This window comes from Nycticebus coucang, chromosome 5, assembly GCF_027406575.1.
Source record: "Nycticebus coucang isolate mNycCou1 chromosome 5, mNycCou1.pri, whole genome shotgun sequence".
NCBI lineage: Eukaryota > Metazoa > Chordata > Mammalia > Primates > Lorisidae > Nycticebus > Nycticebus coucang.
In genome coordinates this window covers 63,770,246-63,793,563 of record NC_069784.1, presented here as the reverse complement: position 1 = coordinate 63,793,563, position 23,318 = coordinate 63,770,246, and the positions used below count along the sequence as shown (strand labels likewise).

Genomic DNA, 23,318 nt, shown 5'->3' with positions numbered 1-23,318 from the left:
CCCTCCCCGCCTCGGCCTCTGGGTCCCCTCCGGATCCCGCCCTCCGGACACACCGCGCGCCCCCGCCCCGCCCTCACGCGCCCCCGGCCCCGCCCCAACCCCCGCCCGGCGGTCCCCGCGGACCCGCTTGCGCCGCGCACCTCCCAGTCTGCGGCTGCGCGCTGGCGGGGCCAGGGCGCGGGAGGGGTCGCGCCGGGGCCGCGGAGCTCCAGCGGCGGCGGCGGCAGCGGCGGGAGAGGCGCAGCGGGTCCGGCGGCCGCGGCCACAGGCGGAGAACACGGAGGCGGCGTCATGTCTCGCTACACGAGGCCCCCCAACACCTCCCTGTTCGTCAGGAACGTTGCGGACGCCACCAGGTGAGCGGCGGCGGCGGCGGCGGCTGCAAGTGGGGGCGGGGCGGGCGGGCAACGGCCGCGCCGCGGTGTGCGGGGCCTGCAGGCTGCGCGGGGCGGCCGGACGCGCCGGTGGTCTCCGCCGCCCGGGCCGAGCAGGCCGCTCTCCCCGCGCCCCGGCCGCGCCGGCCGCCGCCGTCCTCCCGGCTCCGGACTCCGGCGTCCCGGCTCCGCGTCGCTGCCCGGCCCTGCTCGCGCGGCCCAGGAACGGGTTAGAACACGATGCGCACTCGGGCCTTCGGGTCCTTCCCGGGTTCTGATCTACCACAAATGGTGCGCTTAAATGTTATTCTTTATGCAGTTTTATTCTAAACACAAAAGATAACTTCGGGGAATGAGAGCTGCACGTTTCTCTGTGAAGTTCTGAGTGCAGCATCAGTAACGGTCGGGACGGACTCACCTGGTGGATGCTGATGCTTAGCGGCCGCCCGGCTCCCGGTCAGGAGTCCTTTCTACTCGGCGTCTGAACGCACATCTGGAGAATGAATGACTTCTTCCGGCAGCGCTTCTCTCTTGATAGGAGGCGGAGGGAAGGGGGTGCGACGTTAATAGACTTTTCATTTACTGGCCTTAATTTACTCCCCTTCCAACCTTGCTAGATGTTGGATATTATCTTGTTGTGCACGACGGGAAGGTAAAACTAAGACCTTAATGACTCACCTGGAGTTAGACGGGTACAAATAACATGGTATGTGCAACTCTTGACTCTAGTTATCTGGAGTATTGTAATTTACTTTTAAGAAAAATAAATGTTGGGCGGCGCCTATGGCTCAGTGAGTAGGGCGCCGGCCCCATATGCTGAGGGTGGCGGGTTCAAACCCGGCCCCGGCCAAACTGCAACCAAAAAATAGCCGGGCGTTGTGGCGGGCGCCTGTAGTCCCAGCTGTTCGGGAGGCTGAGGCAAGAGAATCGCTTAAGCCCAGGAGTTGGAGGTTGCTGTGAGCCGTGTGACGCCACGGCACTCTACCGAGGGCAATAAAGTGAAACTGTCTCTACAAAAAAAAAAAAAAAGAAGTAAATAAATGTTAAGTATTTTTGTTTGATTACCACAAATATACATGTCACAACTGTAGACTGTGAGTTAATGTTTAAAAGATGCCTGTGTTTACATTTCTTCTCTCAACCTGTTTATCAATACATATAAAACACCAACCAAAATATGCGATTTGGCCAGGGTGGAAAAAATCCCTTAGTTAAACAGATCACTTGAAATCTGAACAAACTGAATCTTCTCCCGAGTGTCTGCCCCCATTAAGGTCTTAGTTTCACCAAAAAAGAAAAAAAAGAAAAGGGAAGCTCGTTGCCTGTGGCTCAAGCGGCTAAGGCGCCAGCCACGTACACCTGAGCTGGCGTGTTGGAAACCAGCCTGGGCCCACCAAACAACAATGAAGGCTGCAACCAAAAAATAGCTGGGCATTGTGGAGGGCGCCTGTAGTCCCAGCTACTTGGGAGGCAGAGGCAAGAGAATTGCTTGAGCCCAGGAGTTGGAGGTTGCTGTGAGCTGTGGTGCCACGGCACTCTATCCCGGGCAACAGCTTGAGGCTCTGTCTCAAAAAAAAAAAGAAAAAGGAAAACCCCATAAATTTCTAATTCTAATGGCATAGAGGCCAGACACAATAATATAAATGAGTGAACTTGTCTGATTATGAGGCACATGGACTGCCACGAATGGAAAAGGACAAGTGTTATCTAAAGAGAGGGGCATCTGCTGCTAGGCTCAGCTGATAGCTGCCCTGCAGATATTTGGACTCTTTGTTGCCACATTTTCCTAATTTTCAAGAGAAGTCTGAAACCTAAATACGTGTTTGTAAACTCAATTGTAAAATTCTAGTATTTATCCTAGCACTCTGGGAGGCCAAGGTGGGCGGATTGACTGAGCTCACTGGTTCTGAGACCAGCCCCAGCAAGAGTGAAACCCTGTCTCTAAACTAGCCAGGCATTGTGGCAGGCGCCTGTGGTTCCAGCTACTCAGGAGGCTGAGGCACAAGAATCAAGTGAGCCCAAGAGTTTGAGGTTGTTGTGAGCTATGACGCCCACAGCACTCTACTGAGGGTGACAAAGTGAGACTCTGTCCCAAAAAAAAAAAAAAGAAAAATGCTAGTATTTATTAAGTTGAATCATATGAAGTTCCAGTTTTTATATTTAAGAGGTGTAAAATGGGCTTGGTGCCTGTAACTCAGTGGCTAGGGTGCCAGCCACATGCACTGGAGCTGGGGAGTTGGAGCCCAGCTCCAGCCTGCCACACAACAATAATAACTACAACCCCCAAAAAAAGATGGCCGGGCATCGTGGTGATCGCCTGTAGTCCCACTACTTGGGAGGCTGAGACAAGAGAATCATTTAAGCCCAAGAGGTTGAGGTTGCTGTGAGCTGTGACGCCATGGCACTCTACCGGGCAACATAGTGAGACTCTGTCTCAAAGAAAAAAAAGAAGTGTAAAATATTGGCAGGTTTATGTTTCCACACATTCTAAAAATGTTTAAACACTGTGCAGCCTGAACAGAACACCTCTGCAGGTGAAACCTGTGGTCTAAGTAATCCACTATTGAGTAATTGAGACTGATAATTGAGATTTATTGATTTTCTTTTCCATTTTTCACCAATTTTTAGTGCTGCCACTGGCAAGCAGTCAAAATCTAGAAGATAATGTTGTATTAATGAAGCAATAATCAATAACATTTCTTTTTTTTTTTTGTAGAGACAGTCTCACTTTATCGCCCTCTGTAGAGTGCTGTGGCATCACACAGCTCACAGCAACCTCTAACTCCTGGGCTTCAGCGATTCTCTTGCCTCAGCCTCCCGAGTAGCTGGGACTACAGGCGCCTGCCACAATGCCCGGCCATTTCTTGGTTGCAGTTCAGCCGGGGCCGGGCTTGAACCTGCCACCCTTGGTATATGGGGCCGGCGCCCTACCGACTGAGCCACAGGCGCCGCCCTCAATAACATTTCTTAAGTACCATGTGCCAGGTGCTATACAAAAACTTTACATATCTTATTAAATTTTCACAATATTCCTATATGATCGTTACCCCATTTTACAGATAAGAAACCAAGGTTGAGGGCGGTGCCAGTGGCTCAGTCCGTAAGGCGCTGGCCCCATATACCGAGGGTGGCGGGTTCAAACCCGGCCCCGGCTGAACTGCAACCAAAAAATAGCTGGGCGTTGTAGCGGGCGCCTGTAATCCCAGCTACTCGGGAGGCTGAGGCAAGAGAATCGCTTAAGCCCAGGAGTTGGAGGTTGCTGTGAGCTGTGTGATGCCACGGCACTCTACCAAGGGCCATAAAGTGAGACTCTGTCTCTACGAAAAAAAAAAAAAAAAAGAAACCAAGGTTGAGGTTAAGTATCATACCTCAGATTGCATAGCTGGTAGGTGGTATTATGAAAGTAGAATCATTACATGTAACCTGTATTAACAACCTTTTGATACAGGTGGCATATAGGCTAGATGCCTGGAGCTCAGTGGTTATGGCTCTGGCCACATACACCGGGACTGGTAGGTTCAAACCTGGCCAAGGCCTGCTAAACAACAATGACAACTGCAACAAAAAATAGCCCGGTGTTGTGGCTGGAAACTGTTTTCCCAGCTACCTGGGAGGCTGAGGCAAGAGAATCGCTTAAGCCCAAGAGTTGGAGATTGCTGTGAGCTGTGATGCCATAGCACTCTACTGAGGGCAATGTAGCGAGACTTTCTCAAAAAAAAAGTAAAGAAACAAGGTGACACGTAGTGCAAGTTAACTAGCTATATGACACCTAGACACACTTCAAATTAGTTTTAATATTTTCAGTATGCTTATAAAGAAAATCATTGGTATAAAATTACATGTAGTATGATTTCACTTATGGTCAGGTATGCTTAATGATGGACATAAATTCTGAGAAATTTGTCTGTGGGTGATTTGATCACTGGGTGAACACAAACCTTCCTAGTAAAGCCTGTTAGACGCCGAGGACACGTGGTGTGGCCTGTGGCTCCTGGGCCAAATCCCTGAGCAGTGTGCTACTATACTGAATAATGTAGACAGTTGTAACACACTGTTAAGTACTTGTGTATCTAAACACAAGTACACTTAAAATACAGTATAAAATTTTTTTTTTTTTTTTTTGCAGTTTTTGGCCAGGGCTGGGTTTGAACCCACACCTCTGGCATATGGGGCTGGTGCCCTATCCCTTTGAGCCACAGGCGCTGCCTAAAAGATTTTTTTTTTAATGGCACACTTGGATACTGCAACTTCATGATAATCTTACAGAACCACTGTCATATGGGGTCTGGCATTGACAGAAACATGTATAAAAAAATGAAAGGGAAAATATAGAAAAGACTAGAAAGGAATTCATTTGGGTGGTAGAACTTGATTCATTTTCTTCTTTCCTGTTTTCATTTTATGGCCAGGGCTGGGTTTGAACCTGCCACCTCCGGCATATGGGGCCAGTGCCCTACTCTTTGAGCCACAGGTGCCACTCCCCCCTCTTTTTTTTTTTTTTTTTGTGGTTTTTGGCTGGGGCTGGGTTTGAACCCGCCAGCTCCGGCATATGGGACCAGCGCCCTACCCCTTTGAGCCACAGGCGCTGCCCTCTTTCCTATTTTCAAATATTTTTCACATTTTATTTAATAAGACAGTTTTAAAACAAAGCCAATTTTATTTAAAATGTTTGAGGTGTTCATTTTAATAAGTACTGTAAAGCAGAAGATATTAAAAGACATTGTAGAGTAGTGTGAAATTTGACAGAAATGAAATTGAGCACAATAACTGAAGAAATTTTAAAAATAAGTTTTAAAATGTGTTATTTTTTCCCCACTGATGAAATAAGATGTAAACTCAGAAAAATATTAATTTTAATATTTCTGCTTTTTTACTGTGTAGAGGAATAATTTTTTTTTTTTTTTTAAGAGACGGAGTCTCACTTTGTTACCCTTGGTAGAGTGCCGTGGTGTCATAGCTCACAGCAACCTCCAGCTCTTGGGCTTAGGCGATTCTCCTGCCTCAGCCTCCTGAGTAGCTGGGACTACAGGAGTCCCTACAAGAGCCCGCCACAACCTGCTGGGGCTGGGTTCAAACCTGCCACCCTCAGTATATGGGGCCAGCGCCCTACTCACTGAGCCACAGGTGCCACCCAGAGGAATAATGTTTTTAAAAGTCAAATATTGTATACTAATGGAATATAGCATTCCCATTTTGATACATAATATCTTTTGTGGGGTGCAACAATCAAGATGCTAAACAGTCCTGTCTTGTACTATTTAGCTGCATTTGTTAGTGACAGTGTATGTGAGGCTATATGTTTGATGGTGATATAGAAAAAGCATTAAACAAAATTCATTCATGATAAAAAGTCTCAGTGAACTAGGAATAAAAAGGGAACTCCTTCAGCTTAGTATAGGGCATCTATGAAAAGCCTATAGCTAACATCGTATTTAATGGTAGAAGACTGAATGTTTTCCTTCTAATACCAGGAATAAGACAAGGATGGCTGCTGGGTGTGGCAGCTCACACCTATAATCCTAGCACTCTGGGAAGCTGAGAAGGATTCAGAAGTTGGAGACCAGCCTGAGCAAGAGTGAGACCTTGTCTCTAAAAAAACAGCCAGACATTGTGGCAGGTGCCTGTGGTCCTAGCTACTTGGGAGGCTGAGGGAAGAAGATTTTGTGAGTCCAGGAGTTTGAGGTTGCTGTGAGCTATGGATGATGCCACTGCACTCTAGCCAGTGCAACAGAGTAAGACTTTGTCTCAAAGAAAAGAAAAAAAAAAAAAAAGCAAGGAAAAACAGGACAAAAATTGGGAAGATGGACATAAAACTGGTCCTCATTCTTAGATGACATATTTGTTTACAAAGAAGACACTAAGGAATTAACAAAACTATAATAATGATTGTAATAAATTATTGGGAAACAATATAGATGACTGTAATAAATTATTGGGATACAATATAAATTTCTATATGTTAACAGCAAACAATGGAAAATAATGAGTTTAAAAAACAATTTTGTTACCATAAAATCAAAAAGCATACTTAGCGGCCAGGTTTGGTTGCTCACGCCTATGATCCTAGCACCCTGGGAGGCCAGGGCGAGTGGATTGCCTGAGCTCAAGGGTTCCAGACCAACCTGAGCAAGAGTGAGAACCTGTCTCTAAAAATAGCTTGGCGTTGTGGCAGGTGCTTGTAGTCCCAGCTACTTGGGAGGCTGGGGCAAGAGAAACACTTGAGCCCAAGAGTTTGAGGTTGCTGTGAGCTATGGTGCCACGTCACTCTACCAAGGGTGACAAATTGAGACTCTGTCTCCAAAAAACCCAAAACAAACAAAAAAGCATATTTAGGAGTAAATGTAACAAAAAATGTACAAAATCCTTTGCAGTGAAAAACTATAACATATTACTAAGAGAAAGCTTTATCAAAAGACCGAAGTAAATGCATAGATACACTATATTCATGGTTTGGAAAACAAATCGTTATCCGTTCTATCCCAAATTGATCTATAGATTTAAGGCAATCCTCATCAAAGGCTTTTCCTAAATGACAAGTTAACTTTAAATTTATTTTGGTGGCTAGGTGCCTGTAGCTCAAGTGGCTAAGGCGCCAGCCACATATGCCAGAGCTGGCGGGTTCGAATCCAGCCCGGGCCTGCCAAACTACGGCTGCGACCAAAAAATAGCGGGGCATTGTGGTGGGCACCTGTAGTCCCAGCTACTTGGGAGGCGGAGGCAGGAGAATCACTTGAGCCCAGGAGTTGGAGGTTGCTATGAGCTATGATGCTACGGTACTGTGCCCAGGGTGACAGCTTGAGACTCTGTCTCAAAAAAAAAAAAGAGTGCTCAGTAGCATTTGTCATTAGGGAAATGTGAGATCTCACTCTACAACCATTGAATGGCTAAAATTAAAAAGATTGACAATACCAAGAGCTAACAAGTTTCGCCCCACATGGAACATTTGTTCTTTACTAATGGGAGTATTAAACGTTATAAACACTTTGTAAAATGCTTGGCAGTTGCATAAACTGTATACATCCTCTTTGGCCCTGCAATTGTACCCCTAGTTGTTAAAATTTGAACAGCTAAGTATGAGAAGATTTTGCACCATCAATAAATTAAATTTGAACACCTAAGTATGAGAAGATTTTGCGCCATCAATAAATTAAAACAACCATGAGATACCCATTTACTTCATTCAGAATGATGGATTGAAAGATGTTAATGGGAGGTGGGGCAGTGGGAATTTTAACACATGTTTTGGGAAGTGTAAGTTTGGCTGCTTTGGAGAACAGAAAATGAGGCTAAAGATAGGCATACTTTCCAGCCCACAGATGGCTTTGCTGCCAACACATCCCATAGAACTCTGGCAGAGTTCAAGAAGCACATGCACCAGGAATGTGTACTGCAGTGTAGTTTGCAATTTAAACACAAAATTTAGAAAAGGAAATATCTTAAATGTTCATCCACAGAAAAATGGATGCATAAATTGTGGTTTATTCACAAAATTTATATAGAGTTAAAATGAGTGAACTGGAGCTTCATGTGGAGAAATCTAAAAGGGGTAAGGCAAGGTTCAGAAGGATGCAAATAATTTGGTTCCATTTATATAAAATTTGTAAAACAACTATTTATGGATATATGCATTATGGTAAAAATACAAGTGTGCAGGAAAAAGATGGATGCCAAATGATTTTTTTCCTTTTATTTTCCTTTCCTTTCTTTCCCTTCCGTTCCTGCTATAAGTGTCAGGCTAGTTTTTCTTCTTCCCTTCCTTTCCATTCCCTTCCCCTTCCCTTCCCTTCCATTCCCTTACTTTCCCTTCCCTTACCCTTCCCTTCTCCCTTCTCCCTTCTTTTCCTAACAGAATCTCACAGAATCACCGTGGGTAGAGTGCTGTGGCATCAGTAGCTCACAGCAACTTCAGTTCAAGTGATCCTTTTGCCTCAGCCCCCCACGTAGCTGAGACTACAGGCGTCCCCAGGACACCCAGCAAGTTTTTCTGTTTTTTTTAGTAGAGATGGGTCTCACTTCGCTCAGTCTGGTCTTGAACTCTTACCTGCCTTAGCCTCCCATAGTGCTAGGATTATAAGCATGAGCCACTGCACCCAGCCATAATGTCTCATTTCTAAAAAAAATACTGAAAATTATGGCAAACAAGGCAAGTATTGATATAAAATAAATCTTTTTGATGGATGCAGGGGTGTGTGTTTATTCTCCATACTTTCTAAATGTTAAAGTAGATGACACCAAAAAGAAATGAAAACAAAACAACTGCTAAGATTGGAGATAATGAATGGGAACTAGCTCTTTTGAGAGGATCTGTTCCTTAAGACTCTTATCCCCCTTAGCTCCCAGGACGCTAAACCAAAGGCACACATCTCTGCAGTCTCCTCTATATCATCTAGGATCTCTTTCCTCTGACGTACCATAATTTGGTTGATGGGATTGGTTGGCTCAGAAGACCTTCATTTGAGTTCTAGCTTTGCTATTGGCTGTGTATAACATCTGGGCAAGGTACTTCTCCACCCTCAATCTCCTTAACTTTTTTTTTTTTTTGTAGAGACAGAGTCGCACTTTATTGTCTTCGGTAGAGTGCCATGGCGTCACAGTGCTCGCAGCAGCCTCCAACTCCAGCTTAGGCGATTCTCTTGCCTCAGCCTCCCCAGTAATTGGGACTACAGGCACCCGCCACAATGCCCAGCTATTTTTGTTGCAGTTCCGCCGGAGCTGGGTTTGAACCCGCCACCCTTGATATATGGGGCCGGCATCCTACCCACTGAGCCACAGGAACCGGCTAATCTCCTTAACTCTTAAACGGTAACAGCAGTTGTGCTGTTCATTCACTGACAGGCAAATGTATACTGAGTGCTTACTGTGTGCCCAGCAAGTACACAAGGTGCAGAGAGCTGCTGGTGAAAACACCTGCTTTAGTTTCAGAATTGCCTATGAAACCCTTAAAACGAATTAAACCTGAGATTTAATCTGGGAAATGCTAAATAGATCAGGCTGGGGTGTCTGTTTCTGTAATCATCTCATAGATGATTCCAATATTTAAGAATGGTTGAGAATATTGCATAGTCTGTGTTCTGTGGGAGCAGGAATTGTGTTGTTCTTGTTCTTCACCATATTTCTAGGGCCTGGCACAAAGTAGGTGCTCAATAAGCACTCACTAAATGAAAAAGCAAAAGAAAAAAGACATCGTTTCTGTTCTCTAAAATTAATACTCTGTTAAGTGAGGCAAATATGGCTCGTCACCTGTAGCTCAGTGGCTAGTGTACTGGCCACATACTCCGGGACTGGTGGGTTCAGATCCAGCCGAGGCCTGCCAAATAACAATGACAACTACAACAACAATAACAACAACAAAAACTGGGCATTGTGGCAGGCAACTGTAGTCCCAGCTGCTTGGGAGGCTGAGGCAAGAGAATCGCTTAAGCCTGAGAGTTTGAGGTTGCTGTGAGCTGTGATGCCACAGCACCCTGCCAGGGGTGACATAGTGAGACTGTGTCTCAAAAAAAAAGAAAAATAGGCAAACATGTTATAGTGAATATTAAATGAAATAAAGTATGTCATAATATTGATAATTCCTAAGTTCCATCTCTAGCCTTAATCACTGACTTCTCTTCTAGTCTTGAGAAAAAATAAAATTAGTATCATTTATGTAATCACAATTTTCAGTTGCTTATAGAACTTTTGTTTACTATCACTGCAAATTCTAACCCTGAAAGTTGCTTATTTTGCTTCTTCTCATTCCCCAATCTTACTTTTCCAACTATCTAATTTTTGTCACTGACACTATCTTCTTCCATTTGTCCAAGAAGTTTTGCAGTCATCTTAGAGTCTTCTCTGTATATGTTTTGAAGTACTGTGTTTCTGTTCCTTGTGAGACATGTTTTATGCTCACAGATTGATGCTGACTCCCTAATGAACCTCCATGAGGCAATATGGTCTGGTGGTTAGGAATTACAGACTAGTGTCAGACTGTGGAATTTTGGTTCTAGCTCTGTCACTTGCTGGTTTAGTGACCTTAGAAAGGTTAATCTGTGTCCTCATCTGTAAACAACCATAGAGTGGTTATAAGAATTAAGTAGTCTTAAAATGAACAGTGGCTAATATATAACAATATATAGACTGGACATGGTGGCTCATGCCTGTAATCCTAGCTCTGAGAGGCTGAGGTGGGTGTATTGCCTGAGCTCAGGAGTTCGAGAGCAGCCTGAGCAAGAGTGAGATCCTGTCTCAACTAAAAATAGAAAAACTAGCCAGGTGTCCTGGCTGGTGTCTGTAGTAGTCCCAGTGACTTGGGAGGCTGAGGCAAGAGGATCATTTGAGCCCAAGACTTTGAGGTTGCTGTGAACTATGTATTCAGGGCAACAGAGTAAGACTTTGTCTCAAAACAAAACTAAACAATATATAATAATAATACAAAAATGCAGTGTAACTGTTTTACTGCTAAATATTTTATCTTTGCATTTAAATTATAGTTCTGTAACAGCAAATATGCTATGCATTTCCTCTGCTGAACCTATCACAGAAGGCACATAGCAGGCTCAAATAATTGACATATTTGAGAATACAATTAGTTTATGTTGCTTTTTTTTTTTCTTTAAAGTCTGAGAAATAATTTTAGGACTTCCTCAGAATCTGATTCTTGCTATCTGAAAACAAGATTAACATAAACATAAAAATTGTAATGAGGCCAATGAATGTGTTCTTTATTTTTTTGAGACAGTCTCACTGTGTCGCCCTTGGTAGAGTGCTGTGATGTCATAGCTCACAGTAACCTCAAACTCTTGGGCTTAAGTGATTCTTTTGTCTCAGCTTCCCAAGTAGCTGGGACTACAGGCACCCAACACAACACCCGGCTATTTTTGTTGTTGTTGTTGCACTTGTCATTGTTGTTTTAGCTGGCCTGGGGTAGTTTCCAACCCACCAGCCTCTGTGTAGGTGGCTGGCACCCTACTCACTGAGCTATGGGTGCCACCCAACGAATGTGTTCTTAATGAAATGGTTTGTAAAGACTTGTAATGGCAGGCTGGGAGCAGTGGCTTATGCCTGTAATCCTAGCACTCTGGGAGACTGAGGTGGGTGGATTGCCTGAGTTTGAGACCAGTCTGAGCCAGAGCAAGACTCTGTCTCTAAAAAATACAGCTGGGTGTTATGGCAGGAGCCTATAGTCCAGGGGTTCTCAACCTGTGGGTCACGACCTCTTTGGGAGTAGAATGATCCTTTCACAGGGTCACCTAAGACCATCGGAAAACACATTTTCTTTTCTTTTTTTTTTGCAGTTTTTGGCCAGGGCCGGGTTTGAACCTGCATATGGGGCCAGTGCCCTACTCCTTGAGCCACTGGTGCCGCCTGGAAAACACATATTTTTGTACACACGAAGTAGCAACGAATTTTATGGCTGGGGGTCACCACAACATGAGGAACTGTATTAAAGGGTCGCAGCATTAGGAAGGTTGAGAATCACTGTGTAGTCCCAGCTGCTTGGGAGGCTGAGGCAAGAGGATTACTTGAGCTCATGAGTTTGAGGTTGCTGTGAGCTGTGATGCTACAGCACTCTCCTGAGGGTGACAAAGTGAGATCTGTCTCAACAACAATAACAAAAAGTTTTGTAATGGTAATAACTTTCAGAGGTTGATTTGTTATTCTGGAAATTGATTATGCATAACAACTTCCTGGAGAATTTGCAAAAATACAGATATTCAGTCCCTAACCCAGACTTCCTGAATTAGAATCTCTAAGAAAGAGACTTGTGAATCTGTTTTTTTCGTCTTGATTTTTTCCTTTCCTTTCCTTTGAAAACTTGAGGTGACTCTTACGAGAAATAATTTTAGATAATTCTGGTCTAGATGATGTTCTTTCTTTTGAAGGTTTGAACTAGATTTCTGTAGGCAAAATATTTTAATCTAGCTATTCATATTTCTTTGCCTTATTTCTAAAACACTTCAGGCCTGAGGACTTGCGCCGTGAGTTTGGTCGATATGGCCCTATAGTAGACGTTTACATTCCACTTGACTTCTACACTCGCCGCCCACGAGGATTTGCTTATGTTCAATATCCTTTATTTACTATGTGCATGTGAATATACTGCATACATGTCCTGATACATATATGTATTCATGAGCATGTTATGAGTTTAAAATTGCCTAATTTCATGTGTTTATTTTTTTATCTCAGAAAATCTAAAGCAGTCCACTGTAGCTGGCAAGCACCCCACATTTGAACCAACTTGTTAGCTAGGATCCAAGCATAAACCTAGACAAAAGGCACCTAAAGTTCAAGCATCAAGGAGTAAAGAGGGAGGGTGGACCCAGATTTAAAGACCTGGACGAGGGGAAGTCTTTACCAAGCAAAAGACAAAGCTAACACCAGGCTGAGACTCAGCTTTCCTACATTTACTCAGAGCTCCAGAGTCAAAGCCAAGTCTGATTTTGTTGGTTCTTCATCTCTTATAAAGTCCATCTTGCAAGCCTAAAAGAGTAAAGGTCAAGGTTCAAGATCAAGTGACATGGAGGTAATTGCCTAAGTCTCATTTTGTATTGCATTTCTTGAGCTTTTTCTGTTTGCTATTTTTTAAAAAATTAAACCAGTGAACAACCTAAAATAACAGCTGTTTAATTTTTTTTATATATAGCCAGTTTCCATTACAGTTAGGTTTGATATCATATAATTTATATAGATAAGAAAGTTTAGATAGGGTATTACAAACCAATATATGTAATTCCAGATGTTTGTATACAGATTGCCTTTATGTTCCTTTTATACTTATATCCCAAGTAGTAAAAACGTAAAGGAAAAAAAACAAAAACATGAAGGAATGTTTAAAGTGGTAGGTTCATAGCCGGGCGTTGTGGCGGGCGCCTATAGTCCCAGCTGCTCGGGAGGCTGAGGCAAGAGAATCACGTAAGCCCAAGAGTTAGAGCTTGCTGTGAGCCGTGTGACGCCACGGCACTCTACCGAGGGCTGTACAATAAGACTCTGTCTCTACAAAAAAAAAAAAAGAAAGTGGTAGGTTCAAAGGTAGATTTTTTTTTTAGAGACAGAGTCTTATTTTGTCACTCTCAGTAGAGTGCTGTAGCATCACAGCTCACAGCAACCATCAGCTCTTGGGCTTAGGCAATTCTCTTGTTTCAGCCTCCCCAGTAGCTGGGACCACAGGCGCCCACCACAATGCCCTGCTATTTTTTTTTTGTTGCAGTTTGGCCAGGGCTGGGTTCGAACCCGCCACCCTCAGTATAGGGGGCCAGAGCCCTCCTCATGGAGTCACAGGTGCCGCCCTGGTAGATATCATTTTTATTTTATTTATTTATTTATTTTTTTTTTGTAGAGACAGAGTCTCACTTTATGGCCCTTGGTAGAGTGCCGTGGCCTCACACAGCTCACAGCAACCTCCAACTCCTGGGCTTAAGCGATTCTCCTGCCTCAGCCTCCCGAGCAGCTGGGACTACAGGCGCCCGCCACAACGCCCGGCTATTTTTTGGTTGTAGTTCAGCCGGGGCCGGGTTTGAACCCGCCACCCTCGGTATATGGGGCCGGCGCCCTACCGACTGAGCCACAGGCACCGCCCTCATTTTTATTTTTATTTATTTATTTATTTTTTGAGACAGAGCCTCAAGCTGTCACCCTGGGTAGAGTGCTGTGGCATCACAGCTCACAGCAACTTCAAACTCCTGGGCTCAAGCGAGTCTCCTGTCTCCACCTCCCAAGTAGCTGGGACTACAGGTGCCTGCCACAATGCCTGCTATTTTTTGGTTGCAGCCATCATTGTTTGGCGGGCCCAGGCTGGATTCAAACCTGCCAGCTCAGGTGTATGTGGCTGGTGCCTTAGCCACTTGAGCCACAGGCACCGAGCCTAGATATCATTTTTAAAGGATAAAATCAGTTTTTGTTTTAACTCTCTTGTGTATATGCAGTTTTATTTATTATAAGTAATTTCTCCTAAATGTCATAATTAAAAAGCTTTTTAATGAGAAAGTAATTTTAATTTCAGAATAAAAGCTCCTGCATGCTGATATTCGGTGAAAAATCTGATGGATCCTTTATCTGAAAGAAGGGAGTGAGTCCTAAGCAGTTTACTTTATAATGCTGGTCAATTTGGGGCTTTTCCCCCCATAACATGTTTCTATTTATACTTGCATATTGTAGCTATGTTACATTACATATATTATAAAGGTACAGTTACACGTTTTCGTTTTTTTTGTTTTGTTTCTTAACCACTATCAGAACTACCAGGGATATTCTTTTTATTTTCACTTTTTATTTTCAGACTCACTTTTTCTACATCATAATGGGACATTTGTTTTCAATAAAGTAAACTTTCTGATTATTCATATTGGAGCTGTAAGCTTAATAACTTGAACTTTTTTCTCTTAATTTCTTTTTACATGGAAATAATACTTTAGAAATATTTTTACTTGATATCTGATGTTCAAAGTGTCCTTAACAGCTAGTCATATTTGAAGATGTTCGAGATGCTGAAGATGCTCTTTATAACCTCAATAGAAAGTGGGTGTGTGGCCGTCAGATTGAAATACAGTTTGCACAAGGTGATCGCAAAAGTAAGTGTGACTAAACACTAGCTCCTATTTATTCAGCAGAATGAGTTTCAGCAATGACAGGTTTTTTTACGTAAAATTCTTCTGAAAATGATGCTAGTTGAGTGGCACTGCAGTTTTCAGGTCATGAATTATGTTAGTAAGTCTTGTTCTTTATATTCTAGCACCAGGCCAAATGAAATCAAAAGAACGTCATCCTTGTTCTCCAAGTGATCATAGGAGATCAAGAAGCCCCAGCCAAAGAAGAACTCGAAGTAGGAGTTCTTCATGGGGCAGAAACAGGAGGCGTTCTGATAGCCTTAAAGAGTGAGTACAAAAACACAGAGGATTGAAAACTGCATTTTCTACTTTTTTTGGAAAACATTTTAAAAACAGGCCACTCAAATCATTTTGTTTAATAAACATAAATAATCAGCTTTTGTAGAAAGAAATGCTTTTCTCTGTTTATCATATATTGTTACTTAACTTGGGTTTTTTGGATACCTTCCAATGTATTTATTTCATGACAGACTTAACTTTAACCTTTTAAATGGGAAGATTACATACGCCAAAGGAAAAGCAAAATACAGAAGAAGATAGGCTCACCAAACAAGGTGAAGAATTTTAGGTAAATTTTCCTAAATGAGCCTAAGGATTTGGAATCTTAAGTTCTAAAAGTGACTAAACTCATGAGAAATACCATCTTTTGTAAAAGGAGGTTGACCAAAGTTAATAAAAATCAATTTACTTATAAAAGGTAAGTTATTATCAAGAATAAATTTCAAGTATGGCAGTATTGAAGACAACATATAAAGTAGTAATGGGGGGTGATATTTGCAAGTTGTCTATTTATAGTCTGTTTCTATTAGAATAATAGTAAATCACAGTGGAAACTAAATGGTAAAGCTATTGAAATAATAACTGAAATTATATTGGCATGCCTAAATTAATAAACATTTATAGTACTTATTTTGAGTTTCTTTTCTCTTTTTTTTCTTGTTTTGAGTTTTAATGGTATAATTTTTCATAGGCATGTTAATTTTGAGGCAAAATTGTGTTCATTCTTAAAGAATGATCTTAGAAAATGCTTAGCATTTATAACGGTATCCTCACCCTGTGAGTAATAAAAAGGCTGGCTTCCTGGACCACATGTAAAACCTAAGCTAGATAGCCTCACATAGCTTCAAATCAAAGCTGGTCATCAGAGTTGTTCAGTTTCATTCACAGCTCCTCTGTTCCTTAACTCCCAGAGCCTAAACAGTAAAAGGTCTGACATACGGTATACACATACCAGAGTTAAAAAGAGCATCATTACCATAAGCAAGTCTCTGGTTTTAAAAACAAGATTGTGAAGTGGCCTGTTATTCCTCCAGCCAAGTGGAAGAGAAAGATAAGAGAGAATCATATCTAAGTTCTGTGACTTTTTCACACCTCAAAATCCTGATTTCTAGAAAATAAGGCCCAGTCAGAGTTCTGAAATCCTACATGTCAGAGAAGTACCTCTTCTCTGATATGAACCAGATGCTTTAATTTGGCCTGTCCTTGGGTTGGCGTGAAGGTGGGAAGTTCTAAGCTTCTTTTATAAGCCAAAAGAACCCAGGTCAGTATTGGACTGCTAGTTACCAAGACTGGTGAAGGACTGTTTAGAAACAGCCATACTATATTTTGGAAACTGAGCCTTTTTGTTATCTTCTCTGGTAGAGTAACAATGTAAACCTCCCTTTCTTTTTTTTCTTTTTTTTTCCCCGAGACAGAGTAATGTTGTCTCAACTCTCACAATGTTGCCCTTGGTAGAGTGCTGTGGCATCACAGCTCACTGCAACCTCAAACTTTTGGGCTTAAGAGATTCTCTTGCCTCAGCTTCCCAAGTAGCTGGGACTACAGGCACCTGCCACAACGCCCGGCTTTTTTGGGGGGTAGTGGGGGGTGGGGTGGTTGTAGTTGTCATTGTTTGGCAGGCCTGGGCTGGGTTCGAACCTGCCAGCCCTGGTGTATGTGGCTGGCGCTCTAGCTGCTGAGCTACAGGTGCCGAGCCCCTCCCTTGTATCTTATGGACAATGATCCAGTTGGTCTCATGGCTAAGGGAAAGCCATTTTTCCATTGATTGACTATTTGAGATTTAGCCTGTGATACACATTTAGTTTCTACACTCAGATACAAAGTTAATAGAACTTAAAACATGGTAAAAGCAAATTAATATGCAATTTTTTTTTCATTTATATGCTTTGTGTACAGGAAAGCAACACCAATGCCAATTATACTGTTTCTGGCTTCACAGAGGACCTGAATATTGTAAGGGATGCTGTTCAACAGTTCAGATTAATGTGAATTTTACTTATTTCTGTATATACATGTACAAGTTGAGTACCTCTTATCCAAAGTTCTTGGGACCAGAATTGTTTTAGATTTCATATTTTTTTTCAGAATTGAGAATATTTGCGTATATATAATGAGGCATCGCAGGGATGGGACCCAGCTCTAAACATGAACTTCATTTATGTTTTATATACCCCTTAAATAGGTAGTTTGAAGGTAATTTTATGTAATATTTTAATAATTTTGTACAAGAAATAAAGTTTTAGCTTCAACCTGTCACACGAAGTCAGCTGTGGAATTATATCCACTTGTTGGAGTCATTTTGGTGCCCCCAAAGTTTTGGATTTTCAGATGAGGGATGCTCAACCTGTGTATAGTTTATCCTAAGTTTAAAATGATGTGGGGGGTATATACAATATGAATGATTTGGCATAGGCGGGTGGATTGCCAGAGCTCACAGGTTTGAGACCAGCCTGAGCAAGAGTGAGACCCCGTCTCTAAAGATAGCTGGGTGTTATGGTGAGTGCTTGTAGTCTCAGCTACTTGGGAGGCTAAGGCAAGGGAATCGTCAGAGTCCAAGAGTCTGAGGTTTCTGTGAGCTGTGACGCCACATAGCTTTACTGTGTGAGACTCTGTCTCAATAAAAAAAAAGTAAAAGAATTTGTCTCCAAATACATTAGTGCCTTAGTTAACCCATTTTTTCCCTCCAGATTAATCTTAGTAAGGTAGATAGATATTCACATTGTTATGCCTTCTAGTGAGAGTAATGTATAATAACACTTGGATGGAAAAAACCCACAAAAGTGGCTATCAGTGTCCTAAATCATGGAGTGTCAGGAATAGAAAGGACCACATCTTTTAAGACAGTGCTGTTCTGCTTTGTACTAGTTAAAAGACTACTATTTATCTTCCCTGACCCAGGTTTTTTTCATTTTAAAAGTTGTATTGTAGAGAACATAAATGTTACCTAGCTTTCAAAGTACTCATAAGCATCAGATTTTGGGTGTGGGTGGGTGTGTTTGTATGTATGTATATGGATCTGAATACGTGTAACCCTAACATACACTTTAAGTATATAGTATATGTGGTATTACCTTGGACTGAAAAGAGTCATATGTCTTTGCCTTCAGTGGATGTAGGAAAAAACTAGTTTGTTGCTGGCACTAGACTATGAACTCTTTGAGGAACAAGGACTTTTGTCTTATTCGTATGTCTGTCCCCAGCGCTGTGCAGTAGTTGCTAGCCCATAGTTGGGTGTCCTGTAAATCTTTGTTGACTTTATGTGGATGAATGTGTATAGAAGAATGGTAAATTGCCCCTCAACCTCCTTTTCTATATTCCAAATACAATGCCCTTTAGGATTTTTTTCAAGGACATTTTCCCCATCTTGTTTTCTACAACTGTATAGCATGAATGAAATTTAATTTCTAAAAGACTGCATTTGTTCCAGGATATATTCCATGTCAATACAGTTACACTTTCCAGTGTTCTTTTTTCCTTTCTCTAGTTCAGTGTTAAGATCTAAAATCATTTTCCCTTAGTCTAAGAATATTTAGTATTTCTTTTTTATTTTAGAGACAGGCTTAAGTGTAGCAGTGTGATCATAGCTTTACTACAGCCGTGAACTTGTGGGCTCAAGCTAACTTCTTGTCTCAGTCTCCCAAGTAGATAGGACTACAAGTGCCTGCCATCATACCCAGCTAACTTTTTTTTTTGTAAATCTAGGGGGTTTTACTATGTTACTTAGGCTGGTTTCGAACTCCTGGGTTCAAGCTATCCTCCCGCCTTGGCCTCCCAAAGTGCTGGGGTTAGAGATGTGAGCAACCAGGCCCAGCCCCAAATCTTAGTATTTCCTTTTTTTTTTTTTTTCCAGGCAGGGTCTTTCTCTTTTGTCAGGGCTAGAATGTATCATCATAGCTCACCTCAGCCTTAAACTCCTGGGCTTCTGTGATTCTCCTGCCTCAGCCTCCTGAGTACCTGGGACTATAGGCACATACCACAACACCTGGCTAATTTTTCTTATCTCTCTCTCTCTCTTTTTTTTTTTTTTTTGTAGAGAGGGGGTCCTATTATTGTCCAAGCTGTATTTAGTATTTCTTACCATACACATTTGCTGACAGTGAATTCTCTCAGTTTTTGTTTGACTGAAAAATGTTTTTATGTTCATGATGGATATTTTTGCTGGGGATAGAATTCTATGTTGGCAGGAATTTTTTCTCTTTCTTTAAAATTTCATTCAGTTGTTTTATGATATCTGTAGTTAGCTGTTGATCTTACTCCTTTGAAGGTGGTTTATCTTTTATTCTTTGGTGGCTTTTAGATTTCCTCTTAGATTTTGGTTTCAGCAGTTTCCCTGTGATGTGCCTAGTGTAGTTTTCTTTGTATTTAATTCTACTTGGGGTTTATTGTGCTTTTTTAAAATCGTGAATTGCTGCCTTTTGTTAGTTTTGGAACATTCCAGGTGACTATATCTGCAAATATTGCTTCTGCCCTATTGAGCCTTTCCTCTTGCCATGTGACTGTGTACTACATATCTTTTATGCTCCGTTATAGATTTTGTGTGTGTGTGTGTGTGAGAGAGAGAGAGAGAGAGAGAGACAGAGTCTTTCTTTGTCACCCAGGCTAGAGTGCCAGGGCCTCAGCCTAGATCACAGCAACATCAAATTTCTGGGTTCAAATGATACTTCCTGCCTCAGCCTCCCAGGTGGCTGGGAATGCAGGTACCTACCACTTTTCTATTTTTAGTAGAGAAGGTGTCTCGCTCTTGTTCAGGCTGGTCTCAAACTCCTAAGCTCAAGAGATCCTCCTGCCTTGGCCTCCCTGGAGTGCTGGGATTATAGGGATGAGCCACTTTGCCCAGCCTTTCTCCTTGTTTTTAGTCATTTTTACCTATTTTTTTATATACCTCACAATTTGTTTTATTAGATGGTGGACATTGTGAATGAAAGATTATAGATGCTTTGCATGATGTTACCATCCTCCAAAGAGAGTTGTTTTCTTCTAATAGGCAGAATATTGGCATATCACCTTGATCCTATTAAGGCTTGGTTTGAGGTATCGTTAAATTTGATGTATTTTGGCTTTGTAGGTATCCCCAGGGTATCCATCCTTTTTCTTTTCTGCCACAAATTGGAAGAATAAGAGTTGCCTTGGGCTACACTTTAAAAAAAAAAACACTAAAGAAAGCTGATGAGCACATTTTCTCGGCACCACAGATAAGCCAGACAGTCCTCAGAGAATCAGCACATGCCTGCGGGCGCAGGTGTCCAGTGTGCACATGTGGCCCTTCTGGGCTATCCATTGAAAACTTGGGTTGTTGCCCAAGCTTCCTTGACCTGTTACAGGCTGAAACTCCAGCTTCTCTCTTCAGCACTGGGTGTCTGATAAACTTTCAGCTCAGTTCTTGAATTATCCAGTTGAAGTCTCACAATCAGAAGATGGCCAGTGACTTTAAGGAGAATTTATAGGCAGCTTTTAGGGGTTCCTTTTGGGCTGTAGTTCTTTCATCTCAAGTCCCAGACATTTTGATAGTCCTAATAGCCATTTTCTGATTTGGCTCAATTTTCCTATACCATCATTTGAAAAATGGTCTTAGTAATAAGAGCCAAGTGATGTGCACTGGTTCATGAGTGTACCACCAGCACTCTAGGAGGCTGAGGTGGGTAGGTCCCTTGAGCTAGGAGTTGGAAACCAGCCTGAAAAAGAGTGAGACCTTGTCCCTTGTCTCTACTAAAAATAGAAAAGTGGCAGTGCCTATAGTCCCACCTACTTGGGAGGCTGAAGCAAGAGAATTACCTGAACCCAGGAGTTTGGGGTTGCTGTGAGCTATGACACCACGGCACTCTACCCAGGACAATAGAGCAAAACCCTGTCTTAAAATTGAAAAAATGAGCCAAGCAGGTCCTGCTTGTGTGGGTTATTCTCCAGTGTCTTCAGTTGTTCCATAAATGTGTGTGGCTTTTTCATATAGCTATTTTCTATGAGAAGTTAGCCTAGTATAAGCTGCTCTTTCATGGCAGGACCTAGAAGTCCTGCATCTCGGTTTCTCTTTTTATAAGCATTATTTGATAAACTTTACATGTTTTTTTTCTGTTCTTTCTCTCTCTCTTTTTAAATGTTTTTTTCCTTGAGATTTTTGTATCTTTTTTTTTTTTTTTGAGACAGAGCCTCGAGCTGTCACCCTGTGTAGAGTGCTGTAACATCACAGCTCACAGCAACCTCGAACTCCTGGGCTCAAGCGAATCTTCTGCCACAATGCCTGGCTATTTTTTAGTTGCAGCCGTCGTTGTTGTTTGATGGGCCTGGCTGGATTCGAAACTGCCAGCTCAGGTGTATGTGGTTGGCACCTTAGCCGCTTGAGCCACACATGCCGAGCTGAGATTTTTGTATTTCTTAAGAGTTGTGAACCCAAACTAAATATGTAGATCATTTTCCAGAATTGAGCCATCTAGGATATATCCAGCAAACTAAAAATCTTCTGGTCATATATTCTAGTATAACAAATATTATAAACTTGATACTCACGTTTGAAATAAAAGCATGCATAATAAAATTATAATTTTTTTAGCTTATCTAGTAAAAACATAACTAATGTTATATAAAGTATATAAGCTCCTGAAAGTATTGTTTCCTGACCTCTTGTTTTGTGTGAAAAATATGCTCTAACATTGTGGATGTTTGCAGGTCTCGATACAGGCGATTTTCTTACAGCCATTCTAAATCTCGTTCCAAATCACTACCAAGGCAGTCTACCTCAGAAAGGCAGTCAAGAACTCCAAGAAGGAATTCTGGTTCTAGAGGACGGTCAAGGTCCAAGTCCTTACAAAAGAGGTCCAAGTCAATGGGAAAATCACAATCAAGTTCACCTCAAAAGCAGACTAGCTCAGGCACAAAATCAAGATCACATGGAAGACATTCTGACTCCATCGCAAGATCCCCGTGTACATCTCCCAAAGGGTATACCAGTTCTGAGACTAAAGCACAATCAGCAAAACAGGCTCATTTCCGGTCACATTCCAGGTCTCGGAGTTATCGTCATAAAAACAGTTGGTGAACAGCAATAGAAAGAGCCCTACGTAGTCTTTAAGTTATTAAACCTCTCATTATGTTAAATAAAAATTCTTCAAGGCTTACAGAAAATGTGACTTGATATTAGTTACTTTGGGCATGTGGAAGAAATAAATCTCTCTAGCTTTGGATTAATCAAGATTTGGTCTCAACTCAAGGGCCCACACCACAAATTATGAAGTATCTAATATCACCATTTTTTATGGACCATTTTTTGTTTACATTGTGGTAGAAGGGTTCTTTTCAAAGGAAATGGGTAAAATGGCACTAATTTTAAAAATTCTACTTGGATATTAAGTATTAGTAATACCAATATTACCTTTTACAAAAATATTTTGACTTTAAAGCACTTTCATGTAAAAAGTATTCTGACTGTATAATTGCATAATTCGGACTTAAACTGTTTGACACCTATGTCTCTTTTGCGTCTTCTGTTTAATGTCTGATGGACATTGGTTCATAGTACAGAATTCTGACATTCTAGTAGGTAGAATTTATATAGAGATAAAACATTCAAAAGATACATTTTGTCCTGAGCTCAAAGAAGGTTACATTTTTGGGGGTAGAACAGTATAGGTAAGTTGACATAAAAATGCATCCTATACCATGTCTACTTTAAAAATGTCAAAATATTTGAGAAATACTGGATTTGGAATGGTTTGAGACTACTTCTCTAAAAATTATGTGCAACACTCACAATCCAAAAATATTCATATAAGCCTTACCATTTGAAAAGTGACACATTTTATACAAAATCATATTTTATACCATTATTTCTACATACCTACTTTTCATCTAATTTTTTATTTTTAGAGTTCTAGCTCACCTTTAAATTGTATAGAATAATTCTTATTATTTTTGAAAGTGTTTAGTACCTTGTACTAAGATACTCAAAAGTACATCTTCAAAAAACAAATTTTCAGTATTTAAATTTTACATTACACTGCCCTTCATTTTTCAAAGCCAAATAACTTTGTTGATATTTATTGCAATTGTAGTTATTATAACTAATAACTTCTTTTAAAATTTGTTTATA

The 23,318-nt window shown here is 41.5% G+C and overlaps 1 protein-coding gene across 1 annotated transcript; it reads left to right on the top strand.

Moving 5' to 3' along the window:
- Positions 1-77: 77 nt before the first annotated feature.
- Positions 78-22,344, top strand: SRSF12 (serine and arginine rich splicing factor 12). Its single transcript, XM_053590902.1, has 5 exons — positions 78-356; positions 12,315-12,421; positions 14,822-14,923; positions 15,085-15,226; positions 21,899-22,344. Exons 1-5 carry the CDS (start codon positions 292-294, stop codon positions 22,266-22,268), a joined length of 786 nt encoding a protein of 261 aa, XP_053446877.1. The 5' UTR covers positions 78-291; the 3' UTR covers positions 22,269-22,344.
- The last annotated feature ends 974 nt before the right edge of the window (positions 22,345-23,318 follow it).